This window comes from Phoenix dactylifera, chromosome 3, assembly GCF_009389715.1.
Source record: "Phoenix dactylifera cultivar Barhee BC4 chromosome 3, palm_55x_up_171113_PBpolish2nd_filt_p, whole genome shotgun sequence".
NCBI lineage: Eukaryota > Viridiplantae > Streptophyta > Magnoliopsida > Arecales > Arecaceae > Phoenix > Phoenix dactylifera.
In genome coordinates, this window is record NC_052394.1 from 15,042,177 (window position 1) to 15,054,292 (window position 12,116).

Consider the following 12,116-nt stretch of genomic DNA (forward strand, 5'->3'; position numbering starts at 1 on the left):
CAATCTTCTTGATGATTTGATGACATTCTTAGCTTTAGTTCGCGAATGTTAGAAATTTTGAGAAATTCATCTTTTAGTGGATTTTAAAGTAGATTTATTGTTGGTAATCTTTCTTGGGGAAGTTTATGGCATTTAGGTTTCTCAGGGAGTTAATGCTTAAGTTGTCTATTAACGTTCATTCTGCAAATTCTGGATCATGGAATATTTGAGAGCAAAGAAGCTGCTTTATGTAACACAAATACTATAACAAAAATCAGAACTTTGAGCATCTGTGTTAGTAACTCATTGAATGAATTTTCAGTTTCAGGAAATTTTGTTATGTAATTATTATCAGTGCACAAAAGAAGTGTCTGCGTTTCTTAGACTGGATGATCAAAATATTTAATGTACAATAGCCATATTATTCATACTTATGATGAAGTATTTCCACCTTAATCTGAGAAACCTATTTTTGTGGATTGATTGTGAAGAAATATATGCTTTGACTAAAGGCTGATGGCGGTAGAAACAGACGAGTGTGGCACGTAAAAAGCCAAATGGAATCAGTCATATGTGGGGAGTATTCCCGATCGATATCATATTTATTGATATATTAATACAAAAAATGAGGGGAAAACATCTACTTTGATTATTATTTTTTTGTTTTTTTTATTAGAACTATGAATGTTGACACTGAGAGCAAGGTCTGCCATATCAGCATGCATCGACAGTACCCTACCATATCAGTAAGGTACCGATATGGTACCGAGATTTGGTTTGGTATATAAGTCGAACCGGTCCAAATCGAGCAAAACCAACCCATACCACTAAGTTTTGAGCAGAAGCATGACCAAAAGTAATTAAAAAAAAAAAAAAAAGGCCGAAACTATCTTGCATACTATACCGACTATACCATACTAAACTGGTAACGTACAGGTATGATACCTAATGCCGAAATTGCGAACCTCGACAGAGGCTTAGATATAATTGAGAGTTTTATGAGGTTGTATATGAGTATCTTCTCAAGAATTTGGGCTATATAATGGCTGCTGGAAGATCCATTCATAGTAAATAATTTGTTGGGATTCTGTAATGAACTTGTTGCACCAAATTGTAAAGTTTGATAACCTATTTTTGGGCAGAGCCTTGTACCACTCATGGGCTTGCAACTCAAATGAATCACAAAAGTTATTCAACACATCTTACATGACTGAAACTTTGGGTTCTACCATGACTGTCTCAATGTGGCTTAATAAATAATGGCCTAAACAATATGCACAAAATTTCACTAACTGTGAAGTGTGCTTACCAATAGATACTTTATATGCCGCAGCTCTAACAAGCCCATTACAAATTGAAATAATAACATGCATGACATAAATCTCCTTCGAATCACATGGTAACTCGAATAAGAGAAGATTCTCGATCAAGGTTGGCCAAGAAGTGACGGTCTGTAGAGAGCATGGCTCTGCCCCATCTCAATCCGTTCGCGAGGATCATACATGGCCTCATCTCTTAATGCCTGAAGAATTGCCTTTGGTGGAAGTTCCCTGCACAAGCAAACATGCTGAATTTTACAGAAATGTAGTTTAAACTAGCATCCTAAGTATTGAAACATATTTCCAGCATTGAAAGGAATAACCATGTACTGTAACAGATAAACATGCATACAAACTATCTAAATAAAATCACACAAGAGAAATATGTTTTAACCTTAACCTTTTTATTAATATCTTGTAAAGTGTTTTCAGGATGGGGCACAGCTCAACAGGAGCAACAGGCTTGTTTTCTTCAGGATGTAACACATTCAAGCTCGATTCACTTAGGAGTTCATAAAACGCATCGACAGCAGAGACACCCTGAAAAGATCAAAATAAGGATTTTCAGACAGGTGGCTTGGTAAAAGGCATACACATTCTATAAGAAACCACTAACCACAGCAAATCCCGTGAGATCTAATAACCTAAATCTTAAGTTTTGCGCACACATGATATGTGCAGTAAGGTTACTGTTTTGTGCTATACTGCTCGAGAGAAAGCATAGAGCACAAGAATCAAGAGACACACCTGAATAGTCCCTTTTCCTTTGATACTATCACCCATGTCCAGACTCAGCTCCCCCTTGGCTAGCATCTGCCCATACCAAGCGTTGCGACCTTTCAACAAGGTTACGTAGGTGTCCGCAAGCAATGGACCAGCAAGTTTCTCCGGTTCTTCTGCCAATAGGTGTGTGATGAATATCATTTCAGATGTGCAGTGTGCGAAATATACTGATTTGCTAGTCGCACTCTCATTGGTTAGAGCCGCTACCATCCCTGATGAAGAAATGCAGTGAGGTAAAGAATCGACTTAAAGGGAGGGGAAAAAAGAGATAGCAAGGCAAACAATTACACTTCCAACAATGCAACAGCTAAAAGCTTCTCACAAAAATGAATTACCTCTTCCCAGAAAAAGGTAATACATATGATGATGAGAAAATGCAGAAGAAGGAACTTAAATCAATATGCTTATATCCCCTACATAAACTGAAAAAAGTGGCATTAAGACATCTGTAAATATGAAACTGAAGGAATTTCCAATATGCCCAAAACTTTCTTTCCACAAGATGCAAGATATAGTATACAATCAAACCCCGCCACATTGAACATAACCCTTCAGGAGCTTGGCAGTGCTACAACTTGCTTTATTCAGTAGACTCAAGCAAATCTACAATGCAGTAGGGATCTCGATCAGAGAAACAGAATTACAGATAACCTACAACCAGATTTATCGTGGATCAGACTCCAGCAGAACCATCTAGAAAAAAGAACTCAGACAGAGTAAACATCATCTAAGAATCCAACCATTACATGTAACTTGCCATAATGCAATCAACAAAATGTTGCCTCTATAGAATCATATATTTTCATGGTAAAATACCAAACTACCAAATTTATGACAAATTTCCAGGACTTACATTATTGACGTTATGATCAAATACATACATAGGTTGAGAAATAAGGTTTAATCAACATATTGAACTACTGCTAGTATATTTGGTATCCATAGAACCTCCAATTCAAATACATCTACAAGGTTGAAAAGACAAAATTCCAGTTCAACATAGCCATGAAAGATTAGATCAGAGAATTTAATCATAATAAACAGGCCAAATTTCATATATTTTCAGCTGCATTCCATGCAAGTGATAGATTTGGAGTTTAGAACCTATTTTTGGTAACAAAGGTTTATGAAGTGGGACTTCAATTCCAATTCCTTTTCTTTTGTAGTACAACTATGCCTCGTCAACAAAATATTTTAGAAATCACCCAGCAGAAACAACTTTAACTATTCTTCATAAGGGATCAGGAATGCTCCTGAATTATTGATGATCTGTTCTAGGTTGCGGTTGACCTTGTATATCAATTGTTAGAAAGAAGATTTGCCATATTAATAATGCCATTTTATATAGTTAACAGCCTATTCAGGAAACACCCCTGCTGATGGCATCAAGTAGATGAAAAGGTCAACTTTCCATGTTGTGCATCTAATTTCAACATTTTAACCTAATGCATACAGCATTTTCGTCTGATATCAGCTCTTCATGTCTCAATAATGTCCAAGTCAAGTATATTAAACCATTTATCATGTAATATCATAAAAGAAGACTCAAAAATGTTTACAGTTAACAATCTACAACAAGTTAATGCCAGATGTTGAAATATAACTATGTAAAAAGGTTGTGCCAAATAAAAATATGACATACCAGAAAATGTTGTGCCAAATAATGCCAGACATTGAAATACGCTAATCAAAGTTACAGAATGCCAACACATTATGTTCAATATCTGATATGCCCAATATTGCAAGATACTCAGTGGACAAAATATCTCAAACTATGAGATATTGTGGTCGAGGTTTTCTTTGACTACAGATGGTGTTCAGGTATCTATTGTGAAAAGTTGTGCAAACAATTTATATGACAAGGAGCCAGAATGAGGTGAGGCCCTGAACTATTCAACAATTGCATAATGAAATAGAGAAATCTCAAGTTTTGTATTATCTTAAACTTTCTGGGTGAGAATGGAAAGAATAATTGAAAAGTTTTCAATAATTCTTAATTTTTCCCTTAGCCAGATGGTTCTCAAATTATTTTGGTAAACAAACTAATTCAGAAATACTCCATATAAGCAATTTATTCACAAATTTTATGATCTATTCGCAAAAGTATTCACAACAAATCAAAGACACCATTATGAATTAAAATTTAATGCTGGTGCTACACATTGTCACCAGCGGGTTTAGTTTCGTGTTTGTTTATTGTTCTTACCTCTCCTATTCTTGCTTTCATGTGAATAAGTATATAAATATTTCATTATCTTTCTTTGCTTTATTTTTGTTAATATTTTTGTATTTTTTAACTATTTGAATTCTTTCTGAACTTGTGCCAAATTTTCTGGATATTTTTTGAGTTCCAAATGTTCACCTCAAGCCAGTTTTTCCAGAATCCCAAACTTGTGACTATATTAATGAGATGCTCACAGAAATAAATCAATGTTTAAATTGCATTGCTTAAGCTTTTAAAACTACTCGTATTCATCACTTTACCACAGAAATAGCAAGGTAACAAAAATCTATTACCAGCGCCAATAGCGTACACATTCTTCAGTCCTCCCATGACCTCATGTGTGACAAGATCACTGTTGTCCCACACAATGAAATGTGGCTGCCTCAAAAACTTAGCAAGGGGTTTCCTCCACTTATTAGCTCCACATATTCGAGCGTTAGCATATTCCTTGTTATAAATCTCCGAAGCAATATTTGGGCCTCCAAGATACAGAATGTTCTCGATTGGAACCCCAGCTGCAAGGCAGACAAGTGCATAGAAGAAACCAACATGATTGTAAGTTGTAACATACCTGAAGGAAAAATGGTCTCAAAGGTACAAGAAATATCCAAAACTACACCAGGTGCAGAAAATAACATTAATAATGCAAATAAAATAATCACAGAAATGTTAATAATAACAGAAAAACATTTTTTCCCTAAAAAATGGAGGATGTATAGTTTGTTGAAGATAAAACACACATACACAAGCACTCAAACAAAGCAGAAAGAAAAAAATTTTGTTAACTATAATCCAAAAAAACATATTAATATCCATTAGTAGTCTTGTGATCCAAAAGATGAACAATATTGAAGGGAAACAAAAATACTAATAGCCAGCAGTTTCTTCAATCATAACATAGGACATTTTCATCTGTTTCTGATGAGAGTTATTAAAAAATATTGGCATCTACCGTATTGTAATAAATCATGACAAGATAGGGATGCAAACCATTTTGATTTCCCTCAATGAACATCTATTTTGTTCTAGAATGGCATCTTTCATAGTCAGTTAACTCTAAAAATTTGATTAACTCTACATTGTGTTCCTTTATTTCTAATATTATATATATATATAAAAGTTCACTAGCATTTCAGGTATAGTTTTAACAAAGAAAAAATAGTGGCATGATAGAATTTGAAAACTTGGTGTTTCAACACTATATATCCAGAGCAGTTGAAGTTCCAAATATGTCAATTATATTTTTCTTGCATGCGATAAAGCCAACAACCTATGAATAACATTGAGCAGCAATCAATCTGTATATGATGTGATCATTGAGCTGGTAATGAACTAACATGCATAAATGGTTGAGGAGAAAAACCTTACTTGCATGGCTAATCATCTGAGTAGGAGTTATTATACGTGGAACCGGATCTAGATCTGCCTCTATGCCCTTTGCCAAAGATATAATAATAGGAACCCTAATCCTCTCCTTCCAATACCTACTGATCTCCTCAAACATCTCGCGTGTCTCTGTCGATGGCAAACCATTCACCACAATGTCTGCATCCCAGACTGCCTCCTGCAAATTAGTCACAACCTTCAGTGGACAAAGCGGTGTGTCAATCATGTTCAAGCAGAAGCCATCCCTTAAAATTTCATCTGCATAGAGTGTGCGATCCCCGAGCCTCGCCTCAACATATTTCAAGTAAGCACATCGCTGGATCAAACGCCTTAAGACATCCTCCCTTGAATTGATCACCTCAAACAGATGCTCTGCGGTAGACCTGTCAACAGATCTCCCAGGCCTTCTCCATATTCTTATCTGGACCTTATCGCGGAAGTGGCCATAGGCATCCTGCAGAAGGGCAGCAAAGGCACTGCCCCAAGCACCAGCACCAATGCCAACAACCTTTAGCAGATTGCCTTCTGATTTGCCGAGCAGCCGACGGAGCTCGTCGAGCTTCTCCTCCACACCATTGGAGTAGTGAACAGACCCATTAGAGTGAGGAGGAGACCTGTGGGCTCCTTCTACACTGCCAACCATCTCTGTTCAAGCAAAACAGTGAACACACACCACAAACTTTCACAATTTTAAGATGAATGATTACTCAAAACAAATCCACTACAAGGAAAAAGACTCCCCCCCGCCCCGCTTTAATGCTTCTCACCAGAAAAATCTTTCCTTTTCCTTTACTTTTTTTTTAAAAACTTTTCTTTCTCTCTTCCCAATATAAACATAAAATTTATCAAAAAAGACCAGATACGAAATCAAATGCAAAACCTCATAAGAACTCAAAAAGTATCGAATTTTGACAAGAGAAACTTCCTTCGACCCCTGCGAGTGGAACAATCCAAAGCAAACAATCTTAAATCGCGTTCTCACAGGGGCCTTTTTCCCTCACACACACAAATTTTTCTTAACCTGCATCAAATTCCTACCGAAACGAAAGCCGAAAACGCCCAGCGATCAATTCACACGCAACTTTGAACCGACGTCGGGTTTTGGTCATCTAACCTCAACGAACGCGAAGAACCGCCCTTCACTTTGGCTTCCGTGTCAGAAGCTCCAAGAGCCGACGCTTCTCTTTGGCTCGGGCCCTTTTCTTTCTCTCTCTCCACTGTTCTCTGGTTTTTTCCCGCGGAGTTTAACCGAAAGCAAATTGGTTGGGAGAGGGGGAGTAGGTGGGCGCCTTCAAATTCCTGTACAAATGGAAAGCGAAAGAAATTGAAGTTCGGAAAGCGGAGGCTTTGACGAGTTCCGATGGGACGTGAAAATGGGAATTGCGATGGGTGGGGAAAGGAACAAAAATTATATTGGGCGCCTTGGACTACGTTATGGGCCTCTTATTTTGTTCCATCTTAAACAAAATTTATTAATTTTATAATTTAAAAAAATATAAAATAATTAATTATTTGATATATATTATCTGGCCATAAAAAGTATATTTTAAAAATTATAAATTAATTTATCTAAAAATATATATTGAATCTTGTAACTCTTGTTAAGTATGTATCAGATAAGTTTATACTATGTATCAGAAAGTTAACGAGTGTGTATCATTAGCTATGTAGTGTGCATTGGTAAATATGATATTCTAAAAACTATGTATTACTTTGTTTAAAATTATGTATTGAGTTGTTATATAAATAATTTATTAAGTATATATTATTTGTCCGTGTACTATATATTAGTAAACACCATATTCTATAGATTATGTATCAATTTATCTATATATATATATATATATTTAATTGCTAAATAACTAATTTATTTAGTGTATTATTTGGTATTTTTTATTTTTTTAAATCACGAAACAAACAACTGCATCGAAGGTATTTATGACTTTTGAATATTTGCACTGAAAAAATGTGGCAAAATAGAAATCTCTCCCCCCCCCCCCCCCCCCCCCCCCCTCTCTCTCTCTCTCTCTCTCTCTCTATATATATATATATATATATATATATATATATAGTCTCCAGTGCCTGCGCGTACGATTTTTATTCATGCAGAAAGCATGGGACTTGGGTCAAGACACCGCGCCTGGTTGGGTGGGAGCATTAAAAGTCAGCGATGGCGCCACCTTTCTGCATGTGAAATCAACCTTATGGTAATATATTATAATATTTTTTAGTTTTTCCCTTATTCTTGTTGTCACCTTCTATATTTTTGAGTTTTTTTAGTATTTTTTTTCCGAGGGCGAGGAGAACCTCATCCGCATAGCAAACCCATTGGTCCTTTTCCGCGAGAAAATGTTCGATACGGGTAGACAAATTTTACTCATATCCTCTCCATCCGCGAAGGAGCTCCACCAATGTGTCAGCCCCTTTCACGTATGAGTATGTCACACCAGCACCGTCTAAATACCGGCGGACCAGATGGCGACTTCGTCGGACAAAGCAGGTGGAGGGCATCCGATCTCTGTATTTAATCGACGCCTACGCATTTCGAAGCTGGGCCACTTCGGTAGATTAGCTGAATGGCTCTTTAAGAGTATTCTCTATAAATAGAGTAGAGTTATTCTATTGCTTATATATTATTTACGGATTTCATGTTTTAATTATCAGTTGTTCTTGACTTAAGGATGCCAAATGTCATCCTTGATGGTACTTGTTTTGGAATTATTTTTTTTATTATTGCTTCTTTTGCAATATATCTTGACGCGGATGAGTATTTAAAATCTTCATTAATTAAATATCATAATTTTGTTATTAATTTAATTTTTAGTGATTACGGTTCTTTCTAAGCTTTTTTTTTATTTTTGAAAATTTAACTCTTATTAAATTATTTTTGAACATCGAACTTGTCACTATGGTGAGCTCGTTCCTACTAGATCTTTAAAATGCATTTTGGAGACAAATTTAAAATATTTGTACATGAATTCGTCTCCAAAATATCCGCATATGTGCAATTAAAACTGTTCATGTAGGTTTCAAATTCTAAGGCAAAAATTGACTATTGATCAGTAATCCGAGCGGGTGACTTGTAGCGAGCAGCATTTTAAATTGATAAGTTGGCGTACAAGTGAAGTTGGAGTGAAATCGTCTTTCTCTCTCTCTCTCTCTATCTTAAATTTCAGGGCCATAAAATAAATAAAATCAAGAAAAAATTAACGGCCGGTCCATCCTTCGATCGGACTCTAATTTTGAGTCCATATTGACCAGTTTTATAACAACTCGTCCAACATTATGCTGATATTTAACCAGCTTTATTCTTAAGACAAAAATACCCCTTCATCTTCCGCTCTTCCTCTCTTCTCCTGTTTCCAACCTTAAGTCCGACTCTCTAACCCACCGGCAATTCGTTCTCTATTTTCCCACTGTTAATCCATTCCCCTCATTGGAAGAGAAAACCCTTCTGCTCTCCCGCTCGTCCGCTCTTCTTTTAATCCCTAGTTTCCCACTCCAATTTTGCGAGTTCGACTCTATTTTCTCTCCGTTGCGAGTTCAACTGCATGATAATGGACAAGCATCGGCATTGACAATTATCAAAGGATAAGATTTAGGGCATTCAAAATTAGTTAGATAATTTCTAGGTTGAAAATTTAGAATAGATGCTGAAAATCTGATTCTTGAAGTTGTCTTTTAGGTGACGGATACAATATGAGTAGTAACTACCAGAAAAGTACTTCGGCACTGATTTAATAATTTTTTATTGCTTCTTTCAAAATCCGACAAAACCAGTCCCAATTGTCAACAATCTTTGTATTGACCACATCATAAGCTATAGAAAACATATCCTCATTGGCATCTTTGGAAGTCGCGCCAAATAGTACACCTCCATCCTTATGCTTTATAAACATTCCATCTATAAAAATCATAGATCAACATCCTTGTATGAAACTCGTTATTAAAGCATGAAATGAAATGCATAGGCGTCTGAATCGACCTTCATTTGTTTCATACTCCGCTATGCTGTCGGGGTTGGTCTGAAGAATGGCATCATATACCAGCGTATCTGATCATAAGATAGTGATCTGTGACTATAAAGCTCCTTCATAGCCACATCTTTTCCATGCCAAGCTTGATAATACGGCAATTCAACACCATATTCTTGACAAATATCCTTTACGATATCATTTGGCTTATATAATGGCATATTTTGAAGTTTATCTTTAATAATGTTCGAAACCCAATGTTTCGAAGCCTTAGAATGAGACCGAACTTGCAACCTTTCTCCGCATGCATGCTTACTGTTCATTTTTTTAATTTCAAATCTTTCTTGATTCCCAAGTTGAGAGGCATGGATACACCATTCACATTCTTCATATGCACATTCCATGGTCACTCGCTGACGATCGTTCTTCATAAACAAAAAAATCTCTATAATTTGTGATACATAAGTTGTAAAATATGTCACGAATAGTTTCTACATCCTTGAACTCCTCACTAACACCCTCTATAGAGGTTTTTCAAGCATCTAAAGAATTTCTTTGACTAGGTTCCTTTTCAATTGTGGCTCTTGTTTCTTCAACAACTCGACCGAAATTACTTGAGCTGCCAAAATAGGTAAAGCGCGAGGAGCCACTCTTTGGATTATTTTTGGATCTGCAACTACACTCAACATTCTGGGATGGAATAAGTTAGACAAAAATTCAGCATACTAACTAACAATTTTTTCCTTAAGATGTACAAACTAAGAAGTTAAATATGCAATACAATACTAATTTAAACTAAGAATAGCAAAATAGAAAGAGATGGAAATATCTTGTGCATTACCTCATATCGATTACCACACCAGCAGCTTTGGTCAAGCATGGAGAATAACTAACAACCATCTCGATCACCGATGCATTTAAGTTGACATGTATTTGATGCATATTCCCAACATCCTTATCGCTCATTAGCGTAACAAGCATTCTAGACTTGTTTGGAATATAAAATTTAACTTCTACCATTATAACAGATAAATATTTCTATATTTTCACTATTTTCTTATAAATTTGATTGACATTTGTGTCCTCAAAGATGAAAATAATAAGGGCTTCACTGCCATAAGAACAAACAGCCATGAAAACTGGGCTACATATGTTCTTTGAAGCCAATGACAACGGAAAAGGAGGGAGGGATGAAGGGATGCTTCAGAATGCTATTTCAACAATGAAGCAAAGGGAATGCTGCCACGGAACTATTTTCAATTCAGCATAGCAATGGTAAACAGAGAAGAAGAGAACCCAAGAAATCAAAATCTCGGCAATAACAAACAGAGAAGAAGAGAAACAAATGGAAACCAAAACAGGCTTTTCTTTGAATCGCAATCGGTTAGGGGATCTTTGAATCGCAATCGGCCAGGAGATCTCTAGATCTCGGCAAAGACAAACAGATAAGAAGATAATCTAGGATATCTCTTCACTCGGCAATGGCAAAAAGAGAAGAAGAGAGCGGTGTCGCAGGGGATATCAGGATATCATAAATGGAATTCTTTCCATATTTAAACCATTTCCGTGGGGTCGTGAGGGCATCTTCGGAATTTAAAAAAAAGAAAATCGCTATTAGGGACCAAGAATTAAGATTAGCGAAATTCTTGGATTGAAAATAGCAGTTTCGGTCAACAGGGACTCTCTGTTATACCAGAGTCATCGGGAAGGTGGGAAATTAATTTTCGCTAAAATCAATTGTAATTCTTTTCTCTAAGGTTGCGATCGACTTCAATTCAAGCAGAAGTTAATTTGAAAGTGACCTAATGTGACATGTTTATCTCAATTGGATTGGATCTTGGTAAGATAAGCCCGTATTAAGGAGAATATATGTCTATATCAACGAGAACTGAATTAAACCTAACTTGACAATACCCTATATTATATGAAATCAACTTAAAATAACAAATTATTAAAGCAATCCAATTCTTCTAAAGCTAACCCATGTGCCTATTAAAAAAAAGGATGTCCAAGCCAAAACGACTGGTAATGTAAAGTTAAAGAATTTGAGTTGAACTAGCACATTTTCAATTAGAACAGATGTTAGGAGAATCTCAGGACTAAGTATCTAGTAGCTGGCCATCAAATTAATTGCTTCCACCTTATAAATAGATGAGTGTTAGTCCTTTAAATGATTAAAGTTATTGTACAAGATTATAAAGAGTTAGCCAAACATTTTGAAGAGTTATACATGTGTACAAAATCATATGGGACGATAGACAGACGATTATTCTTGCTTCGGGTTTTGCAACTTCTTGTGCCATACAAATTATACAAGTTTCCATTTTTTTTAAAGATATTCATGGGAAAAATTTTCTTGAAGTATTTTTTATGCTTTGTTTAGATGGTGGTATAAGTACTTTTTAATATAAAATAAAAATAAAGGAGGTCACTGCAAATATTTATATCGAT

General features: G+C 35.8%; 1 protein-coding gene across 4 annotated transcripts; it reads right to left on the minus strand.

The window, feature by feature from the left end:
- Positions 1 to 1,077: 1,077 nt before the first annotated feature.
- Positions 1,078 to 6,959, minus strand: LOC103706305 (probable glycerol-3-phosphate dehydrogenase [NAD(+)] 1, cytosolic). Of its 4 annotated transcripts, none has more exons than XM_039124714.1 (6): positions 6,806 to 6,959; positions 5,674 to 6,336; positions 4,599 to 4,820; positions 2,046 to 2,293; positions 1,699 to 1,838; positions 1,078 to 1,529 (listed from the first exon to the last, which is right to left on the minus strand). In XM_039124714.1, exons 2-6 carry the CDS (start codon positions 6,332 to 6,334, stop codon positions 1,406 to 1,408), a joined length of 1,395 nt encoding a protein of 464 aa, XP_038980642.1. In that variant the 5' UTR covers positions 6,335 to 6,336; positions 6,806 to 6,959; the 3' UTR covers positions 1,078 to 1,405. The 4 variants fall into 4 exon arrangements, with proteins under 4 accessions (XP_038980642.1, XP_038980643.1, XP_038980644.1 ...); XM_039124715.1 differs by having other exon boundaries at positions 6,730 to 6,954; XM_039124716.1 differs by lacking the exon at positions 6,806 to 6,959 and adding an exon at positions 6,572 to 6,721.
- Positions 6,960 to 12,116: the final 5,157 nt, after the last annotated feature.

Excerpts from the sequence above, each read along its gene's own strand:
- LOC103706305 (XM_039124714.1), bottom strand. The coding sequence starts at position 6,334 with ATGGTTGGCAGTGTAGAAGGAGCCCACAGGTCTCCTCCTCACTCTAAT. Across the intron at positions 4,821-5,673 it reads TCAGATGATTAGCCATGCAA|CTGGGGTTCCAATCGAGAAC; the intron begins GTAAGGTTTTTC and ends TCTGCCTTGCAG. Across the intron at positions 2,294-4,598 it reads TGTGTACGCTATTGGCGCTG|GGATGGTAGCGGCTCTAACC; the intron begins GTAATAGATTTT and ends TTTCTTCATCAG.